The 26,317-nt window shown below is 44.6% G+C and overlaps 2 protein-coding genes across 7 annotated transcripts in view; one reads left to right on the forward strand and one right to left on the reverse strand.

Annotated features, from left to right (window-relative positions):
* Positions 1-23,426, reverse strand: part of CA5A (carbonic anhydrase 5A) — a 38,450-nt gene extending 15,024 nt beyond the window's left edge. The window contains exons 1-5 of one of the 6 annotated variants that reach the window (XR_012664605.1): positions 12,242-12,332; positions 9,359-10,362; positions 8,409-8,618; positions 3,880-4,077; positions 825-956 (exon numbers count right to left, since the gene is read on the reverse strand). Coding sequence is in view for 4 of the 6 variants with exons in the window: in XM_075118460.1 (XP_074974561.1) it covers positions 3,880-4,077; positions 8,409-8,618; positions 9,359-9,926 (976 nt within the window). In the remaining 2 variants the exon portion in view is untranslated. The other 5 variants (XR_012664604.1, XM_075118460.1, XM_048870875.2 and 2 more) reach the window with 5 other exon arrangements.
* Positions 13,096-26,317, forward strand: part of BANP (BTG3 associated nuclear protein) — a 275,918-nt gene continuing 262,696 nt past the window's right edge. Inside the window, exons 1-2 of the mRNA XM_075118461.1 lie at positions 13,096-13,500; positions 16,115-16,180. The gene's annotated coding sequence lies outside the window, so the exon portion shown is untranslated. The remainder of the gene's footprint in view (positions 13,501-16,114; positions 16,181-26,317) is intronic.

Here is a 26,317-nt window from a genome sequence, read left to right on the forward strand (position 1 = left end):
ATTGGCCAAACTGGACAGTCTCTACGTAAAAGAATAAATGGACACAAATCAGACGTCAAGAATTAGAACATTCAAAAACCAGTCGGAGAAACGTCAATCTCTTTGGTCACTCAATTACAGACCTAAAAGTTGCAATTCTTCAACAAAAAAACTTCAAAAACAGACTCCAAGGAGAGACTGCTGAATTGGAATTAATTTGCAAACTGGATACAATTAACTTAGGCTGGAATAGAGACTGGGAGTGGGTGGGTGATTACACAAAGTAAAATATTTCCCCTTGTTTATTCCCCTCCCACCCCCCACTGTTCCTCAGATGTTCTTGTCAACTGCTGGAAATGGCCCACCTTGATTATCACTACAAAAGCCCCCCCCCCCCCCCCCCCCCCCCCCGATGGTAATAGCTCACCTTAAGTGATCACTCTCGTTACAGTGTGTACGGTAACACCCATTGTTTCATCTTCTCTGTGTATATAAATCTCCCCACTGTATTTTCCACTGAATGCATCCGATGAAGTGAGCTGTAGCTCACGAAAGCTTATGCTCAAATAACTTTGCTAGTCTCTAAGGTGCCACAAGTCCTCCTTTTCTTTCTTTAAACTGAGTAATGTTACAAGTCCATTTCCATCCAATAGATGGCAGTGGTGCATATAAATAACCAGTACATTACATACCTTTCCCACACTCTCTCCCCCCCCCAACCCCCCCCCCGACTTCTCTTCATTCTCCTGTTCTGCTTGTCTATAGCACCCAATGGCAGAGCTAGTCTCCTCTTTTGCAAGAGGCATGTTTTTGTCTAAGGTCAGGAATTCAGCATTTCTGTTTACCTTGGATATGCCCTTCTCTTTTCATCATTTTTTACTTTTCTTCAACATTTTCAATCTTATTTTTCAACTCCATTGCATTTGTATCCATGTTGCTTTCACCTCTCTCTCTCTATTGCAGCTGAATGATAGAAGCTGGGAGGAAGACAAAGCAGAAAGAGAAACCAAAGATAGAGGAAGAATAAGAGAGTGAAAAGCAGACTGTGGGGGAAAGAGGGAGAGAAGTTTAGAAAGCTGAAAGGTATATAAAAGAAAATCTGCCCAACTAAAAGCAGAACAGGTTAGAGTACAATACAATAGGATGGATAATGAACTTGTGCTGCATCTAAATAGTGCAATTATCCTAGACTGCTCCACTGTAACTAGAACACTAATAGAATTACACACTACACTGTAAAAACATGAACGTGCTACAGTGCGATTTCCTTGTTCAATGTAGACCTGGATGATGGATTAATATACAACAATATTACATTTGTGAAATAGTGACATGGGTTGTTATAACTTCAAAGAGGAACCTGGAAAGACACAGGGGTTTCAGAAATGGTGTACAGAAGTTGTAGCAAATGAGGTCTACACACGAAGTAGTTACATGACAGGCATTGCAATTTGGCCTGTAGGAGATGTTTTAGTATGCACAATCAGTTTGGGAGCGACTTTAGGATCTTCTGTTCCCAAAGACAGAAAAAAGGGAGTGATCGTCATCAAATGACATGAGGTGTTAACACTTGCAAATCTCTGCTAATAGCAACAGAAGTGCAATGCACAAATGTTTATGACAATAAGGAGGGGCAGACAGGTGCTTGACACTCAATTTTGAGGGGAAATGATGGCTCAGAATGACTGGATAAATAGAATTCCCACACTTCCCGCCATCAGGAGATCTGTTTCTGTGCTTGTAATAAGTGAGAACAGGGACAGTCTCCACTTCAACATCTGAATCCCAACACTGCAAAAAAGCTTTCTGTAATGCTATTAATTGGGCAAATGTTGAACTTGTAAATCTTCCTTTTCTTGTTAACCTGGGGAATCCAGCATTCAAAGAACCCACAATAACGAATCTTTTTTATAACATTGTTTTCTCAATCCCTCTCCAAATATCAGCCAAAAAAAGTGTTGGTATCATAGAAATAAGATATTTATGAATATAGCACTGGGACACCTTCCCCAGAGTTTTTCTGACAGAAGTATTAAAAGTGTGAACCTCCTAAGCTAGAGATGTCCACAAGCATTTTCCGCCTGCCCCACAAAAGAGTCAAGCCTTTCCTGCACTGGAGAAATACTCATCCCAGACCACCTGCCACTCTAATTGGGAAGGTCTGAACTCATCCAGCTCTAAATATTATCTTTCCACACTGACAATTTGGATAACTACAGTGAATCAAATGCTATCCAATATCTGTGACCAACTGCTACTACTTAACAGAAGTTATTAAATATTCTATTCATACCTAATTGTAATAGAAAACTGCACTAATATGCTTTTGTCAAGTAGATTTTAAGAGGATCAACGATCAAAAACCTTCAGTTTAGCAGAAATATCTTGAATTTAAACTCACTTGAATTTTCAGTCCAAATTTTAAAATGTATCTTGCAGAGATAAAGACAAATTGGAGGACTGGGCCAAAAGAAATCTGATGAGGTTCAATAAGGATAAGTGCAGGGTCCTGCACTTAGGACGGAAGAACCCCATGCACAGCTACAGACTAGGGACCGAATGGCTAGGCAGCAGTTCTGCGGAAAAGGACCTAGGGGTGACAGTGGACGAGAAGCTGGATATGAGTCAGCAGTGTGCCCTTGTTGCCAAGAAGGCCAATGGCATTTTGGGATGTATAAGTAGGGGCATACCGAGCAGATCACGGGATGTGATTGCTCCCCTCTATTCGACATTGGTGAGGCCTCATCTGGAGTACTGTGTCCAGTTTTGGGCCCCACACTACAAGAAGGATGTGGATAAATTGGAGAGAGTCCAGCAAAGGGCAACAAAAATGATTAGGGGTCTGGAACACATGACTTATGAGGAGAGGCTGAGGGAACTGGGATTGTTTAGTCTGCAGAAGAGAAGAATGAGGGGGGATTTGATAGCTGCTTTCAACTACCTGAGAGGTGGTTCCAGAGAGGATGGTTCTAGACTATTCTCAGTGGTAGAAGAGGACAGGACAAGGAGTAATGGTCTCAAGTTGCAGTGGGGGAGGTTTAGGTTGGATATTAGGAAAAACTTTTTCACTAGGAGGGTGGTGAAACACTGGAATGCGTTACCTAGGGAGGTGGTAGAATCTCCTTCCTTAGAAGTTTTTAAGGTCAGGCTTGACAAAGCCCTGGCTGGGATGATTTAATTGGGGATTGGTCCTGCTTTGAGCAGGGGGTTGGACTAGATGACCTCCTGAGGTCCCTTCCAACCCTGATATTCTATGATTCTATGATTTAGCTACTATCTGTTGGTAGAGCTTGGAGATTTTTTTTAAAGCAACTTGATCACATGTATTTGCTTACCACATTATCAAATCAGCATTATTTATTTTCCTCAAGAGTTTACTCAGATTAAATAGTTCTAACAGAACAATGTACTCTTCAAAAAGGAACATGAACCTTGCTGGCTAATTATCTCAAATGCATTACTTTTATGTTAACACAAAGAGATAAACAGCCGAATTATTTCATTAATGTTTAATTCCAGAATTACAATTTTAAAATCAAGTACATTCATGCAAGCACTAGCTAAAAAAGACAATGAGATAAAATCAAAAGGAAGGACATAAAGGCTTGTGCAATAAGTGTAGAAGGTTTGCACAAGGCACAACTGAAGCCCTTAATACAGGGCAGAACCAATGCATTGTGATACTGATTACAATGAATCCTTGCTTAGAGTATAACCCTCTTCTAAAGAAGGTGCCTTTTCTCCCCTTTTTACGGAATAGCTTCTCTCTAACTTGGTTTTCAGCCTTTGTTTTCTGATTCTTACTGAGAGAGAGAGTCAGATCTTACAGTATGGCATGGACAGGATTTTTCAGCAGCAGACAGAAATAACACATTAACCTGATCTTGTTGCACTCCTTACCTGATTTGTCTGTGGAATCGTCAAATTCAACCTGGAATGAGTACCCATTATTCCAGATATAGAGACATGTGTCTGGGTCATAGTGGATTTTCAGGGGCTTCAGTTGAGGGTCGTAAACACTGTCTCTCCACTGGATGTTGATTGGAGACTGCCGAGTGCCCCCAGAAACTGAAAACTCGCTCTGCCAAAGCGGATGCACTAAAAGCAGAACCCAGAATCAGTCTCTAATGTGTTGTACAGAATTTATGACAGAATGTTAGATCTTTTTGGCAACAGAAAGTGCCTCAGAATAGCATTTTCAAAGGCTAGATTCACATCAGCTGGTCTATAAGAAAATAAAGAAAACAGTACATTCCCACTTGTATGACTCAGATTTACCCAGGGAAGTGTAGTAACTTGCTTCATAGCTGTATCTGTCACAATAATAAAGCTATTCAAAGCAATTTTGTTTTCTCTCATTTGTCAGGGATAAATTTTTCCTCAATTGTCAATAAATTTACATAGGTCTTCTGTTTCGCTACTTAACCTATATAGAGCTGTGTCATGCCACTTTATTTTTGCTGATGTGTAGGCGTGGCAGGATTCAATTTTAATTTGGAACTATCAATAAAATGTGGATTTCAGGGGACACACTGAAATCAACAACAATAACAACAAAAGTCAGTCAGTAACAATCAGCATACCTGCAGGGATCAGGTATCACCCCTATGCAGGGAGCCCTCTCTAGCCCTGCTGATACAGGAGTAAGTGAGCAGGTCCATGAAAGCAGAACTACAGAGGTATGTTGCCTCAGGGCTGGTAACACCCATTCCTTGCAGGAACAAGGTGTGGGGGAGGCTGTGTTTGGCCTGGCCCAGTGGAGCAGAGACCCCTGGTCAGGACTGCATGGAGGATGAGCCCCCAGTTGTGGGAGAGGCCATCCTGCTGCTGAACAGTTCCTGCCAGGGGACGGCTCCCACACTCCCAGCTGGTGGGTTAGCGAGTGAGCGGGGGCGGTGACACCCTATCCCTACAGGCACAAGCTGAGGGGAAGGCTGTGATCCTGGCCTGGTGAAGCATTGACTCCTCAGTCCAGAACTGCAAGGAGTAATCAGCATCGTCATTGTCCCTGGGAGTGGGGAAGGCCACCCTGCTGCTGAGTGCCTCAGTCCCCAGGCAGGAACCATTGAACAAAGGGGTGGCCCCATGGCCAGCGAATCCTCCTCCTTGCGGACTTGGCCAGAGGTTTCTGCTATCCCCCGCACCTTGTGCCTGTATGGATCTTGTGTCACCAGGCCCAGGCAGAGAGCCCTCAGCAGGTCTGCAATCACCATCCACAAGTGTGGAGCTGACTCTAGGCAGGAACTCTTCAGCAGCAGGTTGACCTCCCCTGCAGCCACCACTTGTCATCCTCCTTACCGTCCTGCCCAGGGTCATTGCTCTGCCAGGCCAGGACTTCTGCAGCCTCCCCCACACTTCGTGTCTCAGGGTATGTCTACACTACGGAATAAGGTCGAATTTATAGACGTCGGTTTTTTAGAAATCGGTTTTATATATTCGAGTGTGTGTGTCCCCACAGAAAATGCTCTAAGTGCATTAAGTGCATTAACTCGGCGGAGCGCTTCCACAGTACCGAGGCTAGAGTCGACTTCCGGAGCGTTGCACTGTGGGTAGCTATCCCACAGTTCCCGCAGTCTCCGCTGCCCATTGGAATTCTGGGTTGAGATCCCAATGCCTGATGGGGCTAAAACATTGTCGCGGGTGGTTCTGGGTACATATCGTCAGGCCCCCCGTTCCCTCCCTCCCTCCGTGAAAGCAAGGGCAGACAATCGTTTCGCGCCTTTTTTCCTGAGTTACCTGTGCAGACGCTATACCACGGCAAGCATGGAGCCCGCTCAGGTAACCGTCACCCTATGTTTCCTGGGTGCTGGCAGACGCGGTACGGCATTGCTACACAGTAGCAGCAACCCCTTGCCTTGTGGCAGCAGACGGTACAGTACGACTGGTAGCCGTCATCGTCATGTCTGAGGTGCTCCTGGCCACGTCGGCTGGGAGCGCCTGGGCAGACATGGGCGCAGGGACTAAATTTGGAGTGACTTGACCAGGTCATTCTCTTTAGTCCTGCAGTCAGTCCTATTGAACTGTCTTATGGTGAGCGGGCAGGCGATACGGACTGCTAGCAGTCGTACTGTACCATCTTCTGCCGAGCAGCCATGAGATGTGGATGGCATGCAGTCCTTCTGCACCGTCTGCTGCCAGCCAAAGATGTAAAAGATAGATGGAGTGGGTCAAAACAAGAAATAGACCAGATTTGTTTTGTACTCATTTGCCTCCTCCCCTGTCTAGGGGACTCATTCCTCTAGGTCACACTGCAGTCACTCACAGAGAAGGTGCAGCGAGGTAAATCTAGCCATGTATCAATCAGAGGCCAGGCTAACCTCCTTGTTCCAATAAGAACGATAACTTAGGTGCACCATTTCTTATTGGAACCCTCCGTGAAGTCCTGCCTGAAATACTCCTTGATGTAAAGACACCCCCTTTGTTGATTTTAGCTCCCTGAAGCCAACCCTGTAAGCCGTGTCGTCAGTCGCCCCTCCCTCCGTCAGAGCAACGGCAGACAATCGTTCCGCGCCTTTTTTCTGTGCGGACGCCATACCAAGGCAAGCATGGAGGCAGCTCAGCTCACTTTGGCAATTAGGAGCACATTAAACACCACACGCATTATCCAGCAGTATATGCAGCACCAGAACCTGGCAAAGCGATACCGGGCGAGGAGGCGACGTCAGCGCGGTCACGTGAGTGATCAGGACATGGACACAGATTTCTCTGAAAGCATGGGCCCTGCCAATGCATGCATCATGGTGCTAATGGGGCAGGTTCATGCTGTGGAACGCCGATTCTGGGCTCGGGAAACAAGCACAGACTGGTGGGACCGCATAGTGTTGCAGGTTTGGGACGATTCCCAGTGGCTGCGAAACTTTCGCATGCGTAAGGGCACTTTCATGTAACTTTGTGACTTGCTTTCCCCTGCCCTGAGGCGCATGAATACCAAGATGAGAGCAGCCCTCACAGTTGAGAAGTGAGTGGCGATAGCCCTGTGGAAGCTTGCAACGCCAGACAGCTACCGGTCAGTTGGGAATCAATTTGGAGTGGGCAAATCTACTCTGGGGGCTGCTGTGATGCAAGTAGCCCACGCAATCAAAGATCTGCTGATATCAAGGGTAGTGACCCTGGGAAATGTGCAGGTCATAGTGGATGGCTTTGCTGCAATGGGATTCCCTAACTGTGGTGGGGCTATAGACGGAACCCATATCCCTATCTTGGCACCGGAGCACCAAGCCGGCGAGTACATAAACCGCAAGGGGTACTTTTCGATAGTGCTGCAAGCTCTGGTGGATCACAAGGGACGTTTCACCAACATCAACGTGGGATGGCCGGGAAAGGTGCATGATGCTCGCATCTTCAGGAACTCTGGTCTGTTTCAAAAGCTGCAGGAAGGGACTTTATTCCCAGACCAGAAAATAACTGTTGGGGATGTTGAAATGCCTATATGTATCCTTGGGGACCCAGCCTACCCCTTAATGCCATGGCTCATGAAGCCGTACACAGGCAGCCTGGACAGTAGTCAGGAGCTGTTCAACTACAGGCTGAGCAAGTGCAGAATGGTGGTAGAATGTGCATTTGGACGTTTAAAGGCGCGCTGGCGCAGTTTACTGACTCGCTTAGACCTCAGCGAAACCAATATTCCCACTGTTATTACTGCTTGCTGTGTGCTCCACAATATCTGTGAGAGTAAGGGGGAGACGTTTATGGCGGGGTGGGAGGTTGAGGCAAATCGCCTGGCTGCTGGTTACGCGCAGCCAGACACCAGGGCGGTTAGAAGAGCACAGGAGGGCGCGGTACGCATCAGAGAAGCTTTGAAAACCAGTTTCATGACTGGCCAGGCTACGGTGTGAAAGTTCTGTTTGTTTCTCCTTGATGAAACCCCCCGCCCCTTGGTTCACTCTACTTCCCTGTAAGCTAACCACCCGCCCCTCCTCCCTTCAATCACCGCTTGCAGAGGCAATAAAGTCATTGTTGCTTCACATTCATGCATTCTTTATTCATTCATCACACAAATAGGGGGATGACTACCAAGGTAGCCCAGGAGGGGTGGTGGAGGAGGGAAGGAAAATGCCACAGAGCACTTTAAGCACAGCATTTTAAAAGTTTACAACTTTAAAATTTATTGAATGACAGCCTTCTTTTTTTTGGGCAATCCTCTGTGGTGGAGTGGCTGGTTGGCTGGAGGCCCCCCCACCGCGTTCTTGGGCATCTGGGTGTGGAGGCTATGGAACTTGGGGAGGAGGGCGGTTGGTTACAGAGGGGCTGCAGTGGCAGTCTGTGCTCCAGCTGCCTTTGCTGCAGCTCAACCATACACTGGAGCATACTGGTTTGGTCCTGCAGCAGCCTCAGCATTGAATCCTGCCTCCTCTCAACACGCTGCCGCCACATTTGAGCTTCAGCCCTGTCTTCAGCCCACCACTTACTCTCTTCAGCCCGCCACTTACTCTCTTCAGCCCGCCACCTCTCCTCCCGGTCATTTTGTGCTTTCCTGCACTCTGACATTATTTGCCTCCACGCATTCGTCTGTGCTGTGTCAGTGTGGGAGGACAGCATGAGCTCGGAGAACATTTCATCGCGAGTGCGTTTTTTTTTCTTTCTAAGCTTCACTAGCCTCTGGGAAGGAGAAGATCCTGTGATCATTGAAACACATGCAGCTGGTGGAGAGAAAAAAAGGGACAGTGGTATTTAAAAAGACACATTTTATAAAACAGTGGCTACACTCTTTCAGGGTAAACCTTGCTGTTAACATTACATACATAGCACATGTGCTTTCGTTACAAGGTCGCATTTTGCCTCCTCCCACCGCGTGACTACTCCCTCAACCTTCCCCCCTCCCTGTGGCTAACAGCGGGGAACATTTCTGTTTAGCCACAGGCAAACAGCCCAGCAGGAATGGGCTCCTCTGAGTGTCCCCTGAAGAAAAGCACTCTATTTCAACCAGGTGACCATGAATTATATCTCACTCTCCTGAGGATAACACAGAGAGATAAAGAACGGATGTTGTTTGAATGCCAGCAAACATACACTGCAATGCTTTAGTCTGCTGCAGTTTCCACGGTGTACATCTGATGAAGTGAGCTGTAGCTCACGAAAGCTCATGCTCAAATAAATTGGTTAGTCTCTAAGGTGCCACAAGTACTCCTTTTCTTTTTGCGAATACAGACTAACACGGCTGTTCCTCTGAAACTTGTTCTACAATGATTCCCGAGTACGTGTTACTGGCCTGGAGTGGTAAAGTGTCCTACCATGAAGGACGCAATAAGGCTGCCCTCCCCAGAAACCTTTTGCAAAGGCTTTAGGACTACATCTAGGAGAACCGCAAATGCCAGGGCAAAGTAATCCTTTCACATGCTTGCTTTTAAACCATGTATAGTATTTTAAAAGGTACACTCACCAGAGGTCCCTTCTCCGCCTGCTGGGTCCAGGAGGCAGCCTTGGGTGGGTTCGGGGGGTACTGGCTCCAGGTCTAGGGTGAGAAACAGTTCCTGGCTGTCGGGAAAACCGGTTTCTCCGCTTGCTTGCTGTGAGCTATCTACAACCTCCTCCTCCTCCTCATCTTCTTCGTCCCCAAAACCTGCTTCCGTATTGCCTCCATCTCCATTGAAGGAGTCAAACAACACGGCTGGGGTAGTGGTGGCTGAACCCCCTAAAATGGCATGCAGCTCATCATAGAAGCGGCATGTTTGGGGCTCTGACCCAGAGCGGCTGTTCGCCTCTCTGGTTTTCTGGTAGGCTTGCCTCAGCTCCTTCAGTTTCACGCGGCACTGCTTCGGGTCCCTGTTATGGCCTCTGTCCTTCATGCCAAAGGTTTTGGCATTTCGAAAACTGGAACGGAGTTCTGATAGCACGGATTCCTCTCCCCAAACAGCGATCAGATCCCGTACCTCCCGTTCGGTCCATGCTGGAGCTCTTTTGCGATTCTGGGACTCCATCATGGTCACCTGTGCTGATGAGCTCTGCATGGTCACCTGCAGCTTGCCACGCTGGCCAAACAGGAAATGAGATTCAAAAGTTCGCGGTTCTTTTCCTGTCTACCTGGCCAGTGCATCTGAGTTGAGAGTGCTGTCCAGAGCGGTCAGAATGGAGCACTCTGGGATAGCTCCCGGAGGCCAATACCATCGAATTGTGTCCACAGTACCCCAAATTCGAGCCGGCAACGTCGATTTAAGCGCTAATCCACTTGTCAGGGGTGGAGTAAGGAAATCGATTTTAAGAGCCCTTTAAGTCGAAATAAAGGGCTTCATTGTGTGGACGGGTGCAGGTTTAAATCGATTTAACGCTGCTAAATTCGACCTAAAGTCCTAGTGTAGACCAGGGCTCAGTGTTTTGGGCCTCTCTGCTGCACAGGGAGTCCCCTGCAGTCCCATGGTCAGCAATGCACTACCCCATCCCCCGCAACTGTAAAAACAAAGTTAAAAATAGAAAAAAAAATTGAAAATTGAAAAAAATCATCACAATTAGAAAAAAAAATTGAATTCTGCCAAGCCTCCTTACATACCAGTATGACCAACTGATATCAGCTCAGCTCCAGAGGCAGCAGGTAAACTGCCAATTCAGAACAAGAATATTCTTTGGAGGGCTCCATAAAAACTGGGTCTTTTCCCATCACCCTCCTCTGTTTATGTGGCACATGGCTGGAAATGGATCCCTATTAAGCGCTTTTAAAGCACTTATTACAGCATCATCACTGATCTCACAAGGTGGAAGAAAAAGGCAGATCTTTGTGCCTGCAAGGAGCCCCACTAACTGCCGAGGCAGATCAACTCGCAGGATAGGGACCTACGCATGTACTCAATTTCCAGAGAATCAGATTCAACTCATGTAAGGAAATGAGAATCAGGAGCCTGACAAAACCTGCCTGGATCTGGGAAGTTGCAGGTGCTAAATGACTGAAGGACAGTGGTTCTCATAGTCGGTGGATCCCTGGAGGTCCACCGACAAATTTCTGGTCATTTACCAATTGGTCTGAAAATTAACCATAAAAATCTTGGAGGTGAGATGGGCTCAGATACTTTATTTAAAAAAATTGTACAAATTTACCTGCCTTATTTTCTTTTCTGTGAATGGAAAGCTTAAATATTGTAACAGACCATTCATGTGACAGGTGACTACACTGTTTTCCCTCTAGCCTCTCAACAAGAACCTGGGCTCACTGAAGGTCACTGCTCCTGAGGAAGCTTGCAGCGCTGCAGCTCACTTATAGATCAGCCAGTCCCCAATCAGGACCTCACCTCTACAGCAGGGTGGGTTGGGATCCCTCAGAGGGTTGCGAGGTTATTACATGGGGGGGTCGCGAGCTGTCACTCTCCACCCCAAACCCTGCTTTGCCTCCAGCATTCATAATGGTGTTAAATATATTAAAAATATATGTTTTTAACTTATAACTCAGAGACTTGCTGTGTGAAAGGGGTCACCAGTACAAAAGTCTGAGAACCCCAGCTCTAGAGGAAATGCACACATTTTTCTCCTATTATTGTTAACACTGTTTCTGGACACTGTAATCAGGAAAAAGAAAAGGAGGACCTGTGGCACCTTAGAGACTAACCAATTTATTTGAGCATAAGCTTTCGTGAGCTACACAGCTCACTTCATCGGATGCTCAAATAAATTGGTTAGTCTCTAAGGTGCCACAAGTCCTCCTTTTCTTTTTGGGGATACAGACTAACAGGGCTGCTACTCTGAAACCTGTAATCGGGAAAGTGTAATTAACAAGCTGCTGTAAATCTCAGCCCTTTCTATGTAACTTTTGAAGAACAGTCAGTCTATCAAAAAACGTGGAACTTCAAACGTGAGTTTAAAATTAAACAGAGACAGAAAAAGTGGTGATGTTAAACCAGACCAATTCTGCAGGAGGAGAAGAATGTTGTTGACAAGGGGGCTGAGCCTGCGGCTGCATCAGCCCAGGATGTGATGGGGGAGCGAGAGACCTGCAGGAGGGAGGCTGAATGCTTCCACCCTGGGTGTCGGGCCGTGCCGAGTGCCCTGGAGACCCCCAGAGAGGGTGCAGGGTGCCCAGGGGAGGGGCCGGGGTGCAGGGGCTGCCCTGGGGCAGAGCGGTTCAGGGGGCCTGGAGGTTTCCAGGGGACAACAAGTGCTGGGTGCCCCCGCAGGCAGAGGCTGCGGCAGGATGCCGGGGGGTTACCGGGCAGCGGGTGCAGGGTGTCTCGGGGGGAGGCCCCGCGCACCATCCCGGAGAACGGGGGCCCCCGAGGAGGGACTATCCCGGGCCGAGGGGCTCTGGGGCGCATGGCCCGGGGGACCCGCGGGTCGGACTCACGGGCGTCGCGGAGGCGGTAGGAGGAGCAGGCGGCCAGGCTGCAGGGCCTCGCCCCGCGCGGCTCGGCGCAGGGGGCGGCGGGCGGGCGGAGGCGCTGGGCCGAGGCCGCCAGGGCCCTTCGCAGCAGCTGCAGCGGCATCTTCACGGGGCCGACAGCGCCGCGTCCGCCCTGCGCCAATCCCGGCCCCGCCGCAGGCTCCCCCGGGGCCGGGGCCTGGCCCTGGCCCTGCCTCCGCCGGGCCCGCCCTCCCCGGGCCTACGCGGCCGCCGGGCCCGCCCGCTCGGCGGGCGGCCAGAGCCCAGGGCGGGGGGCGGAGCTGGCAGCCCCGGGGCCCTGGGTGGGAGCTCGGCGCCCCTCCGGCCTTATCCCCTCTCTGCCTCCCCGCCTTGGCTTGTGCTGCCGGTAGATTGTCCGTCTGTCTGTCTGTCTGGCCTGGCCCGTGCACTCTCATTGTCTGTGCCCGGTCTATCTGGCCCTGTCCCGAAACCCTCCGTCTGTCTGTCCCCCCGTCTGTCCGTCCTGCCCCAAGACCCTCCGTCTGTCTGTCCCCCCGTCTGTCCGTCCTGCCCCGAGACCCTCCGTCTGTCCATCCTGCCCCTAGACCCTCCATCTGTCCGTCCCCCCGGTATGTCTGTCCTGCCCTGAGACTCTCCGTCTGTCTGCCCCCCTGTCTGTCCCCCCTGCCCCAGACCCTCTGTCTGTCTGTCCCCCCGTCTGTCCGTCCTGTGCGGAGACCCTCCGTCTGTCTGTCCGTCCCCCCGTCTGTCCATCCTGCCCCTAGACCCTCCATCTGTCCGTCCCCCCGTATGTCTGTCCTGCCCTGAGACCCTCTGTCTGTCTGCCCCCCTGTCTGTCCGTCCTGCCCCTAGACCCTCCGTCTGTCTGTCCCCCCGTCTGTCTGTCTCTGTCCCCCCCTCTGTCTGGCCCTGCTGGTAGATTATCTGTACCCCCTGTCTGTCTGTCTCTGGCTTCCTGTCTGTATGTCACTGGCCCGTAGAGTTTCATTGCATGTTCCTCCATCTGTCTGTGCCTTTGATTCTCGCCGTGCCTACTCCTGTCCTGTTGTCCCTCCCTTTGACTTCCCTCTGTCTGTCCTACAGTCTGACTCTGAAATAGAGGTTTTGCACATTGCTGCATCGTCCCCCAGAACGATAATGTTGTGGCAGGTCACATCCCACCGCAGCGCAGTCTTGCTTCAATAGTTGAGATGCTTCCGTGCATGTCACAAGACGAGAAAGTCTGGACAGTCCTGCAAACGGTAGGGCAGGTAGCAGCCTTGCTATGCCCCACTCCTCCAGCTTTAGATCTCCGGGTGCCTTACTGATGTGAATGAATTAATCCTCATAACTCCCTGTTATCAGAGCAGAAACTAAGTCATAGAGACTGTGATTCATTTGTTCTTAAAATCTCTGTTATATTAGCACTAGTGTAGCCAGGGCGCAGGTGCTTTAATCATGGTGTCTGTGGTGGAATAGGTGCTGCTCTGTAAACATGTATGAGTGCTGTATGTCAGGGGTTCTCAACTTTTTTCTTTGAGTCGATGCCCCCTCCCCCCCCCCCAACATGCTGTAGAAACTCCACGGCCCACCTGTGCCACAATAACTGGTTTTCTGCATATAAAAGCCAGGGAAGGCGTTAGGGGATAGCAAGCAGGGCAATTGACTGGGGCCCCATGCCACAGGGGCCCCCACAAAGCTACATTGCTCAGGCTTTGGCTTCAGCCCTCAGTGGTGGGGCTCAGGGCCCTAGGCTTCAGCAGCATGCGGTGGGGCTTCAACTTTCTACCCTGGGGCAGAGCGAGTCTAATGCTGGTCCTGCTTGGTGGCCCCCCTGAAACCTGCTCATGGCCCCCCAAGGGGCCCCGGACCCCTGGTTGAGAAGCACTGCTGTATGTTGATTGCGGGTATTTACTATGTGAGTGTATTGGTATAGTTTAGTAGGGAGCTGTAAGGAAAGACAAGCAGGAAGGAAAAAGATGGCTCAAAATAAGCCAGAAAGGTGTAGTTTGGGAGCAACCAGGCTGCAGGAACCAGGAACAGGGACTACACTGGGGTATTTGCAGAAATTAGTAGGGCTGTCGATTAATTGCAGTTAACTCAAGCGATTAACTAAAAAAAATTAATCGCGATTAATCGAACTGTTAAATAATAGACTACCAATTGAAATTTTAAAAATATTTTTGGATGTTTTTCTACATTTTCAAATATATTGATTTCAATTACAGCACAGAATACGAAGTGTGCACCGCTCACTTTATATCATTATTTTTGGTTACTAATATTTGCACTGTAAAAATGATAAACAAAAGAAACAGTATTTTTTAATTCGCCTCATACAAGTACTGTAGTGCAATCTCTTTATCGTGAAAGTACAACTTACAAATGTAGATTTTTTTTGTTACATAACTGCACTCAAAACAATGCAAAACTTTAGAGCCTATAAGTCCACTCAGTCCTACTTCTTGTTCAACCAATCGCTAAGACAAACAAGTTTGTTTACATTTACAGGAGATAATGCTGCCCACTTCTTATTTACAATGTCACCATAAAGTGATAACAAGCATTTGCATGGGACTTTTGTAGCCGGCATTGCAAGGTATTTACTTGCCAGATATGCTAAACATTTGTACACCCCTTCATGCTTTGGCCACCATTCCAGAGGACGTGCTTCCATGCAGATGACGCTTGTTAAAAAAATAATATGTTAATTAAATTTGGACTGAACTCCTTGGGGGAGAATTGTATGTCTCCGGCTCTGTTTTACCTGCATTCTGCCATATATTTCATGTTATAGTAGTCTTGGATGATGACTTAGCACCTGTTCAATTTAAGAACGCTTTCGCTGCAGACTTGACAAAACACAAAGAAGGTACCAATGTGAGATTTCTAAAGATAGCTACAGCACTCAATCCAAGGTTTAAGAATCTGAAGTGCCCTCCAAAATCTGAGAGGGATGAGGTGTGGAGCATGCTTTCAGAAGTCTTAGAAGAGCAACACTCAGATGTGGAAACTACAGAACCTGAACCACCAAAAAAGAAAATCAACCTCCTGGTGGCATCTGACTCAGATGACGAAAATGAACATGCGTTGGTCCGCACTGCTTTCGAGTGTTATTGAACAGAACTCATCATCAGCATGGACGCATGTCTTCTGGAATGGTGGTTGAAGCATGAAGGGACATATGAATCCTTAGCACATCTGGCATATAAATATCTTGTGACACCAGCTACAAAAGTGCCATGAGAACACCTGTTCTCACTTTCAGGTGACGTCGTGAACAAGAAGCGGGCAGCATTATCTCCTGCAAATGTAAACAAACTTGTTTGTCTGAGCGATTGGCTGAAGAAGAAATAGGACTGAATGGACTTGTAGGCTCTGAAGTTTTACATTGTTTTATTTGTGAATGCAGTTATATTTTTGTACATAATTCTACATTTGTAAGTTCAACTTTCACAATAAAGAGTTTGTACTACAGTACTGTTATTAGGTGAACAGAAAAATACTATATCTTTTGGTTTTTATAGTGCAAATATTTGTAATCAAAAATAAATATAAAGTGAGCATTGTACACTTTGTATTCTGTGTTATAATTGAAATCAATATATTTGAAAATGTAGAAAACATCCAAAAATATTTAAAATAGATGGTATTCTATTATTGTTTAACGTTGCGATTAATCGCGATTAATTTTTTTAATCACTTGACAGCCCTAGAAATTAGGCCTGCATAGGTTATCATCAGGGTAGGTAAGACTTTAGGTAAGGCAGGTATGTACATAGACTGTTGTTTTAAAAAAACCTTTTTCTCTAAATGCTTTGTTTCTAATGCAAAATAAACAATACTTTGTTAAGAAGGCTGTTTTGTCACTGTCAGAGACTCCTGAAGCATTGGTGCCTGAATTCACTTGGATCTGCTGGATAACAACAATTGATGCATAAGGTACTGTAACTCAGGGCCCAGCCTAGGAGTAGGGGAATCATGGGATTCCACCCTGGAATAAGTAAAGGTATGAAGCTCAATACCAGGAGGGGGTATGCTCAGGCCTAGTTTACACTAAAAATTATGTTGGTTTAACTACGTTAGTCTGGGATGTGAAAAATCCACACCCCTAAGTGGCATTGTTAAGCCAACCTAAGTAAGTAAGACAGAGCTAGGTTGATGGAAGAATTCTTCCATCAACCTAGCTACTACCTTTTGGGGAGGTGGATTACATAGGCCGATGGAGAACCCCTCCCCTCAGCGTAAGTAGTGTCTGCACTGAAGCAGTGTAGCTGTACCGCTGTAGTGTTTTAAGTGTAGACAAGACCTCAGAGAGGCCACAAAGGGGACAGAGGTGCAGCCAGACCTGTAACCATGACAGTGTCATTTAATGCTGCTCAGAGCAGGTCTACATAAAATGGTTTAAAATGTCGGCGGTTGCTGTTGCCTGATCTATATTGGGGCCTTGGGCTGCAGGGCTAAAAATTGCTGTGTAGACATTTGGGTGTGGGCTGGAGCCCGAGCCTGAACATCTACATGGCAGTTTTTTAGCCCCAGGAGCCCAAGCCACATGTGCCGGAATCAGCTGACCCGGGCCAGCTGTGGGTTTTTTAGCCCCGTGTAAAGATACCCCATATGGTTAAACACTTTGCTTGATCGCAATGCTCAGCTTTTTGCAGGGTTGAGCCTTGAGTCCTTCTGATGAGACTGCCCTGTTACCAGACCTAGAGAGTTCTATCCCAAGAACCAACTCCAAAAATGCTGCATCAGATAGTCACAAAAATTAAGAAACATAAAAGGCAGAAGCAATTTCTCAAGTAACCAGGTCCCAGGCTATTGTTGGTATCACTGGTTGTGACTAGCACCTAGAATTGCACCCAGAAGCAGAGAGAGCCCATGAACAGAATAGAACTCAGGTGTGATATGCTCACAGTGCCCCAGCTCCCTTCACTCAGAAGGCAGGTAGCAACACTCAGCAACAGATTTAGCTTCAGGGTTCAGCAAAAAGGCAACTTAATCTCTTTCTGAAAGGTATGTGAAATGCTGTACCAAACTTGCCAAACTGGTACCCGTTGTACTGCATTTTTTAAAATACCTTCAGGGCATGACTGAATCTTAGTATGTGTGTGTACATACCTAACCAAGTGGGCCCGAATTGACCCTTACTGGGGACTGGTTTCAGAGTAACAGCCATGTTAGTCTGTATTTGCAAAAAGAAAAGGAGTACTTGTGGCACCTTGGAGACTAACACATTTATTTGAGCATACGCTTTCGTGATGCATCCGATGAAGTGAGCTGTAGCTCACGAAAGCTTATGCTCAAATAAATGTGTTCGTCTCCAAGGTGCCACAAGTACTCCTTTTCTTTTTGCAAATACAGACTAACACGGCTGCTACTCTGAAACCTGTCGAAGTGAGTCCAAGTCTAGATCTGGGTTCTATTCCTGGCTCTGCCACTGGACTGCTCAAATAAATTGGTTAGTCTCTAAGGTGCCACAAGTACTCCTTTTCTTATTGGGGACTGTGGGCACTAATATACTGCAAACAGTACAAATTAATCAGAATAAATAAATGTATTTGCTACAATTTTTTAAATGTTATGTCCCACATAGGAATACATACTGCTCAAATGAAAACATAGATTTAAAAATCCTCAGATGTCTATTAATTACCAGTTGTGTCTATGGATGGTATATAGGCTTTAGAAGGCTATGAAGGGGCACCATTCTGCCCTCAGCTATGCCCTTGCAACTCTATCCACTTGAAGGGGCTGATGATATAGATGCAGCAGATTAGAAGCTGGCCCAAGATACATTGTTTTAATTATTTGTCAATTGTCTTAGAAGTTTTATTCTAATGTAACTAAAAGGGGACACTAAATTCAACAGAATGACTCAGTGAGAAGAGATTAAAAGGACTGGGACTGCTCAGTTTAGAAGTGAGACGACTAAGGGAATATGTAAATCATTAGTGGTGTAGAGAATGTGAATCAGGAAGTGTTATTTATCCCTTCACATAACACGAGAACCAGAGCAATTAAATTAATAGCCAAAAGGTTTAAAACAAACAAAAGGAAGTATTTCTTCACACAATGCAGTCAACCTGTAGAACTCGTTGCCAGGGGATATTGTGAAGGCCAAAAGCATAACTGGGTTCAAAAAAGAATTAGATTATTTAATGGAAGATAGGTTCATTGATGGCTATTAGCCAAGATGGTCAGGGATGCAGTGACATGCTTTGGGTGTCCCTAGACCTCTGAATGCCAGAAACTGGGAGAGGATGACAGGATGGATCACTCCATAATTGCCATGTTCCGTTTATTCTGTCCTTTCCCTCCACTCTTTGCTTTGTTTGTTACCTCTTTGTCATGTCTAATGTAGGCCCCAACCCTCCTCCTTGAGGTAGGGTCCTGTCTACCATCTGTCTGTTAAGTACCTACAGTACTATGTTGGTGTAGGAATAATGATGAATATTGTAGACCCAGAAAAGATCTAAATGCAACAGAACAAATCTCCTATATATGTTATACCCTCTGAACAAGTGCAGTGATATTTGATTTCAATTTACTCTGTTATATAAGCATCTTTACTCTCTGGCATCATCATGTCCTAGATTTTTTTCACCTTTGCTGTTTGAGATTGATAGATTAAGACTACCTGAATGGCTTCAAATGTCTTTGAATTGTAATTAGTTGCAGTTGCAGGGATTTTACCAGAGCTCTTTGAAATCACTCTTGAAAAATACATTTGGTGCTGATGTCAGAATCAAAAGCCTTAGGGAAAGCTTCTCACAGACGTTTAGTATCTTCAGAATTTACTAAAGAGGTGGGCTGCAATATTTAGGGTAGGTATTGAGACTGGTGTATTATATTATTCAGACTTTAGGATCGAGAATCAATCATTGGTAAGATCTAATGGGTTCTAGTTTGACAAATTGAAAGCGGAAAAGTTGAAACACTCTTGTTATTTATGTTGAAGTTTGAACTGCCCAGAGCCATGTGTGCTGCCAGACAGTTATTATAACTTATACAAACTTCACAGAAAAGAAAGCCTGATTCTAATCACAAGTAGTGCAGTGTAAATCCTTAAATAACTGGATTTACTCCAGATTTATACTGCTGTAACTGTGATTAGAATTGGGCCCTACATCTTTTCAATGATATATCAGAATTTGCTTTTGGCAGAGACAAAATAACTTGCACTTGTCTACAATTTCCTTAGATACTCCTGTGAAGAAGAAAATCAATAAGAATTTGGGTATGAAATTAGAAGAAAGAATATTAAAATTAATCCCCCTATATTTCAGAGGAGTGAGAGGGTTAAAATGACAATTCCAGTTGGTTCTCAGGTTTATGGGTGGTCAACTTTCTTTCATAGAATCATAGAATATCAGGGTTGGAAGGGACCCCAGAAGGTCATCTAGTCCAACCCCCTGCTCGAAGCAGGACCAATTCCCAGTTAAATCATCCCAGCCAGGGCTTTGTCAAGCCTGACCTTAAAAACCTCTAAGGAAGGAGATTCTACCACCTCCCTAGGTAACGCATTCCAGTGTTTCACCACCCTCTTAGTGAAAAAGTTTTTCCTAATATCCAATCTAAACCTCCCCCACTGCAACTTGAGACCATTACTCCTCGTTCTGTCATCTGCTACCATTGAGAACAGTCTAGAGCCATCCTCTTTGGAACCCCCTTTCAGGTAGTTGAAAGCAGCTATCAAATCCCCCCTCATTCTTCTCTTCTGCAGGCTAAACAATCCCAGCTCCCTCAGCGTCTCCTCATAAGTCATGTGTTCCAGACCCCTAATCATTTTTGTTGCCCTTCGCTGGACTCTCTCCAATTTATCCACATCCTTCTTGTAGTGTGGGGCCCAAAACTGGACACCCAAAACTTTATTCAACTGATCTTTTAAAATTGCTTTTTAGTGGACAATCTTGGTTTGTTTCCATGGGGAATCCCTAGAACACACTGTACGCAACTCTGAAACAAAACAGTGAGGACAGGATACCAAACATTTGGCAAACTAAACATTTTGAGAACCACACCCAGCTTGAGGGGAAAAAAAATGCTAATGCTGAGCTGGTGGTGTACTTTCCATGGCAACACCTTCCAAATGGGGGAATCCACAAATAAACATATAACCAAAACAACATAAAGAAACAAAAGAAATTGTGGCTTTGCTTCAACCACTTGGATTGAATGTTAACAGAGAAGTCCAGAATGGGGTGATTTCTTTTTATGGCTCATAAATGTCTAGATTTGCTGGGTGATAGCATTGATTACTTGGCTATGTTCCGTCATGACAAGGTGTTGAAAAGTTTTGTTGAGTTTATGTCAGTTTTGGATTATGTTGCAGGCCAGTTTATTGATGTAAACAGTCTAATGCCTTTACTTTTATCAAATGGTATGTAGCAAGTTCTGTAAGCTTGTTAGGAAAGCAGCAGCGGATTGTTAAAGGTTGAGCTTCTCTTTGCTTCCGAAGTGTGTGGTTAAGATAGGAACCTGATAAAAAGCAGGTAATTCCAGCTGGCAGGGTAAAGCTAATATGGACTTAATCTTCACTACAGATACACTGTTACTGAAATCTTCCACTCTTTATCAAGCAGGCTCAAAAACTTGGGGAGGTTTTGGAGCTTGGACTAACACTAGCATGGGTCATTCAACATGTCTTCATAGGTGACTAGTAAAGAAGTTTATTTGTTAATTTATTTTGACTGAGAAGAAATAAAAAGCACCTGCTCACAAGCTCTGGGTGCCCTGCCAATTACAAAAACAAAATACAGTGCCATCAGCTGAGCTTTCTCCTCCAGCCGCAGCACCTACTCAAACACTGCCCTCCACCCCGTACAGTGGCCAATACCTGAATTCACCTAGTCTAGACGTGATAAATCGACCCCCGAGCACTCTCCCATCGACTCCTGTACTCCAGCTCCAGGAGAGGTGCAAGCGGAGTCGATGGGGGAGCGGCAGCAGTCGACTCACCGCAGTGAAGACACCACGGTAAGTTGATCTAAGTATGTTGACTTCAGCTACGTTATTCACATAGCTGAAGTTACGTAACTTAGATCGATCCCCGCCCTTACTGTAGACCAGGGCTAACACATACTTCGGAACATGCTACATATAGTAAATCAATTCACTTAAACTCTTTGAAGACCTAATAATTGATAAGGTCTGATCTTTCTGATTTTAAAATGAACACACCATCACTCTTCTTCAAACAAATGAACAATGCCTTAATCTTTTTTTTAATATATGTTTTTAAATGGAATAAGTGAAGCTTCCTGAACAGTCCTGCAATACAGTAGAAATAAAACTAGCAGGGTAGCAAGTACAAAACTTTTAAACAGACTGTCTTCTTGTGCTAAGAAAACATCTAAAAAAGTCAGAAAAGGGAAAAATACTGTCATCTGACTAATTCAAACTGTGCACTAGAAATAAATTACTAGATTTTTTTGTGGATCTTTTTCTACATTAACAAGGTCTGGCGCTAAGCTAGGCTCTGGAGAGAGAAAGTATGCATTTTTTCCAGATTAAAAAGTAAAAGACGTTTTTCAATGCTGGTGAAAGACCTATAGTTACAAGTTGTGCCACTTGTTGAGTGACTTATTCTGTCTGTTCTGAGAGGATTTAGTGCAGCTTTATTCACTGAAGTTTTCAGAACACAATGAACCAACTTTACATTTTCTGTTCTGTGGAGGACAAAACAAGGAATTGGCTGAAATTAATTCAAATTCATTAGGGTAACATGGCACTTTACATCCTTGTAAAATTATATTATGAATTAATATGGAATTGCTGAGTGACAAAGAATCTTGCATGTTGTATGTTACATAAGGATTCCATGCTCTGGAAGATTTATACAATACAATAATGCATCACTGCATTTGGAGACCAATCTCACAATAACTGGCTTATTGAAATGCCAAGCAATCAATGGCAGAATATTTATTTTGTGGTTTCAGAGTAGCAGCCGTGTTAGTCTGTATTCGCTAAAAGAAAAGGAGTACTAGTGGCACCTTAGAGACTAACCAATGAGCTCATGCTCAAATAAATTGGTTAGTCTCTAAGGTGCCACTAGTACTCCTTTTCTTATTTTGTGGTGTTACCTGCCAAAATGCATTTATGAATGAGGAACTATTAAACGTCTGCAGTCTGCTTTGTTTTCTGCCACCCAGGTAAAATAAGGCTGTTTGGTCATTACGCAGGTGAATATAAAGAGTACTGTTTGATGATTCAATTGAACAAAGTATCACCTTTCTCTATATTCAAACAGGGCCAAAATTGCACTTTTTGAGAAAACGCAACAAAACTAATACATTTACAGAAGTGAAAAAAGTATTCTGGATGAAATGCACTTTCTATGTGTAGGGTTTTATTATTTGTTATTACCCTGTGACATGATCTGCATACAAGTGATTAGACGTGCCTACCTCATGAGGAGCCCAGCCGCAAGTCATTTGTAGATATGTTAATAGTATTGTATACCACTAAACCCCTTGTGTCACCCAATCTTATTTTGCATTTTAGTAAGGAATTTAATGTGGATCTTCTATACAGCCCATTTGGGGGCTTTGTGTATTTCTATCAAACCCTGTTTTCTTGAATTAATAATTTCAGTGTTTAATCTGTATAAGCCTGATCCAGAGCTCTTTGAAGTCAATGGGAATCTTTCCATTTACTTTGATGGGCTTTGGATCAGGCCCTAAAAGTGGTTTCAGTTACATTTACAAATATGGCTTTCATGGAAATCAGTCAGAGCATCAGATAGAAAAAATACTGCTTTTGCACCCTGTGCATGGTTACAATTTAGAATCATAACCAGACCAATGACACCCATTGGCTCTCACTGCACAAATACTGAAGAATGATGTTTTAATCTCACACAACCAGGAGTGAAGGAAATAGTCTAGATAACATCAGGCTTTTCCATCTCCAGTTTCTCTCATTCTGTTATCTTTTGAAATTCTACTTTTGTTTTTTTACAATCTCTTTTCAAGGTCTCAAGTTCCCTGTGTTGGTCTCTACTGCTCTATTAGAAAGACAGTGAGAGCAAAACTTATTATTCTTATTGTCTGTGCCCCCCTTTGATAGCCCTCACTGTTGCTAACTCATACAGGTGTTCAGGGCACTATTTTAATCAAAATGAAATATACTCACATGCAGCATTCCTGTTTATCTGAGTGCAGGTGACCATGCTGCAGGGTCTTGCTGGCACCAATCGCTGCCCCCGAATAGTTTTCAGCTGCTTGCATAAATGTGCCAGACTAATTACCTTTATGCTGTTCATTAGTACAATCCTGGCACCTTGGTCAGACTTACAGCCAAAACAGCTTTCAAGAGCCTGGCAACCTATCAACACAAAGCAGAGATAAAAAGCTATGCAAGTACAGCTTTAAGATAACCAAGTGATCTCCGATCCTTTTTATAAGCCATTCTAACTGCATGGTACACACCTTTCTTTAGGGGGAAAAGAGACAACCACCCCGAACAAACAGTTAAATTTCAACAGCTCCCTGGTCTGGCTTCCTCATTGGTTGTAAAAAAAAATTGGGGGGGGGGGGCAGGGCTAGTTGATGATTATTCTGCATGTGCTTTTCATGCCTCTTTTTTTGTCTGGCTCTGCAAACACTGCAGATTTGGAGAAATCATTCTTGTCATATGGAAGGAAAGGTTTCTTATTCATAAATATTACAATTGCTTCAAAAATCTTCATGTTCTATTACTTTTGTGGTGTTAAATTGATCTTAATTTTGTTTTTATAAAAATCACAAACATGACAATTGCTTGTTTCTCAAGCTGAGCAATTTAGAGAAGGCAGCTGGGGCAGGGGAGATATAAAGCCCTTGCAGGAGAACAGATGGAGAAAATATTTTAATACAACATGCCATGCAGTGCAATCTGATGCATTTCAAAGGCTATGAATTTGTTCTTTAGAATTATCTCGATAAGACATCCCAGGAGAGGAGTAGTTTTGTAGTATCTAGGGACAAGGATGAACTTCCCCAGAATCAAGGAAATCTCCCTCACTGTCCTTTTCATGACAGTTCAACCACTGTATCAGCCAGGCAATACTGTTTTCATTTGGGGACAGATTTAGGATTTTTCCATTCTGTATTTTTAGGAATAAAAGCACAAACATTCTATTCCCTATTTGTATTCTTTCACATATTTTTTCCAAGAACTCTATTGCTTTATATGACATGACTATATGTAAATCCCTTCCTTTCATTTCTTCATTTCCCCCTCACAATGCTCAATATTATGACATGGCACTTGGCTTCGGAATCTCTGTGGTGGTACTGATACAACAAGTAGCTTCTGGAGCAGGGTTTCATTCAGGCTAGGTATGCAATCTTGGGCAAGCGTTTCACTTGGTAATGGCTATTCATAATGTTATAAAGTAGCAACCAGGCCTGGATAAAGTGAAGCTATTAGAAACTGAACCCCCGAAATGCCTGATGGCACCTTTCACAGTTCTCAAACAAGTGCTTACAGAAATTACATGGTTACGTGCGTATTGTAGGGAGAGTTTCAGGAAGAATGTATTTATAACTGTGTTTAAGGAAGAGGAAAGTTATTTTCTGAGGAAAGTTCCTCAGGGTAAAATAGAGTCATTTATGAATTGGTAGCAACTGTAAGATGTTGATTAAATTGTGAGGTCAAATGTGTGTTGCTTTATTTTGATCTTAGCCCTCAATCCTCCCTATGTTGCTGTATGTTAGAGTCTAATTAGAGGAAGAATGAAGAGGACCTATGTAGGAGACAATAGTCCCTGAGTTCTACCACGCTGTACTGCCCCCTCAATTTGTCGATGTGTGAAACTAAAATACCAAATAAACTAAAGTGTCAGTCTTCATCTAATGTAACTTTTTCCCCACAATAGGACCTAACCAATAGGTCAGAGAGCCAATGACTGGCATGGTTCAGGTCAGATCCTCAGCTACTGAAAAATCAACATAATTCCACTGAAGTCCATTGAACATAGCTCCATTGAGGTAGATCTGGCATTTTGTATGGCTGTATAACACAAATGGCCGTGCAGTTTGGATGTTTTGCAAAATCCTATATGTTAGTATCTACTTCTAAGCTTAGAGCTGCCCCCCAAAATGTCCTTGGCTGCAAGACCTGGTCAACAAAGTTTTGGAGCCAAAGCAAGCTTATTTTTGGCTTCAGCCAAATATGGCTTTGGTTAAGTGCACCAGAGTTTCCAATTTATGCTTCCTGCAGTGAGTCTAGTTTAGCAAGTGGGTTTAAAAATATTTGCTGATCTGTCTTTTCAGAGGCTTCTCATTCCAATACCATATTTTAATCTCTTTCCCAATTAATGAGTTAGATTAATTAATGTCTTCAAAGCACTTTGAAGATGGAAAATGCTACATAAGGACTCTTACTATTAATAATTTAAACAAACTTTCTCTACAAAAAGGAATATTAGCAAAAATAATAAACACACATCTGACCTACTTTTTCTTATGTTTGTTTGCAAACTCCATGCAGTTTTAATCCCACAAAACAATTGCTTCAATTAGTACTGTCCACTCATTATTTTATGATTAGTCTCACAAGATTTGGGGTTCTCTTTAAAGCTCCCTCCCCGCTCGAAGTCAGGGGACTACATGAAAATCTCAGCATTAATTTAAATAGAAAGTAAGTTTCTAGCCTTTATGGTTGTAAAATAAAGCTTGGAAAATATGACCACCCCCTGCCCGCGACTCAAAAACAAAAGGCAGATGAAAAGTACTCAGAATGTACTGGTAACCAGCTCTTGGTTTTTAGGGGCTGACTCACAATTTTTGAATGCTTGGGCTCAGTAATATTTGTTCAATGCCCATTTTTCCCCGTAAACACTGAGGAACTGTATGCTAGGTCAGGCCAATAGCTTACCTATGACAATGCAGATGTAATAGGAACGGCCAAAATCTGCTCTTATTTACCCGAGTGTAAATTTGTAGTATTTTCACTGACATCCACCGAGTGCAAGTGAGAGAAAAATTTGGTTTATATATTTTGAAGCATAGAGATTCATCACAGGAAAATGGAAGTGAGGAATTATGAACTTTCAGACCTAAAAAAAATATTTTTTAATTCACTAAAAGTAAA

Source organism: Caretta caretta, chromosome 12, assembly GCF_965140235.1.
Source record: "Caretta caretta isolate rCarCar2 chromosome 12, rCarCar1.hap1, whole genome shotgun sequence".
Classification (NCBI taxonomy): Eukaryota; Metazoa; Chordata; order Testudines; family Cheloniidae; genus Caretta; species Caretta caretta.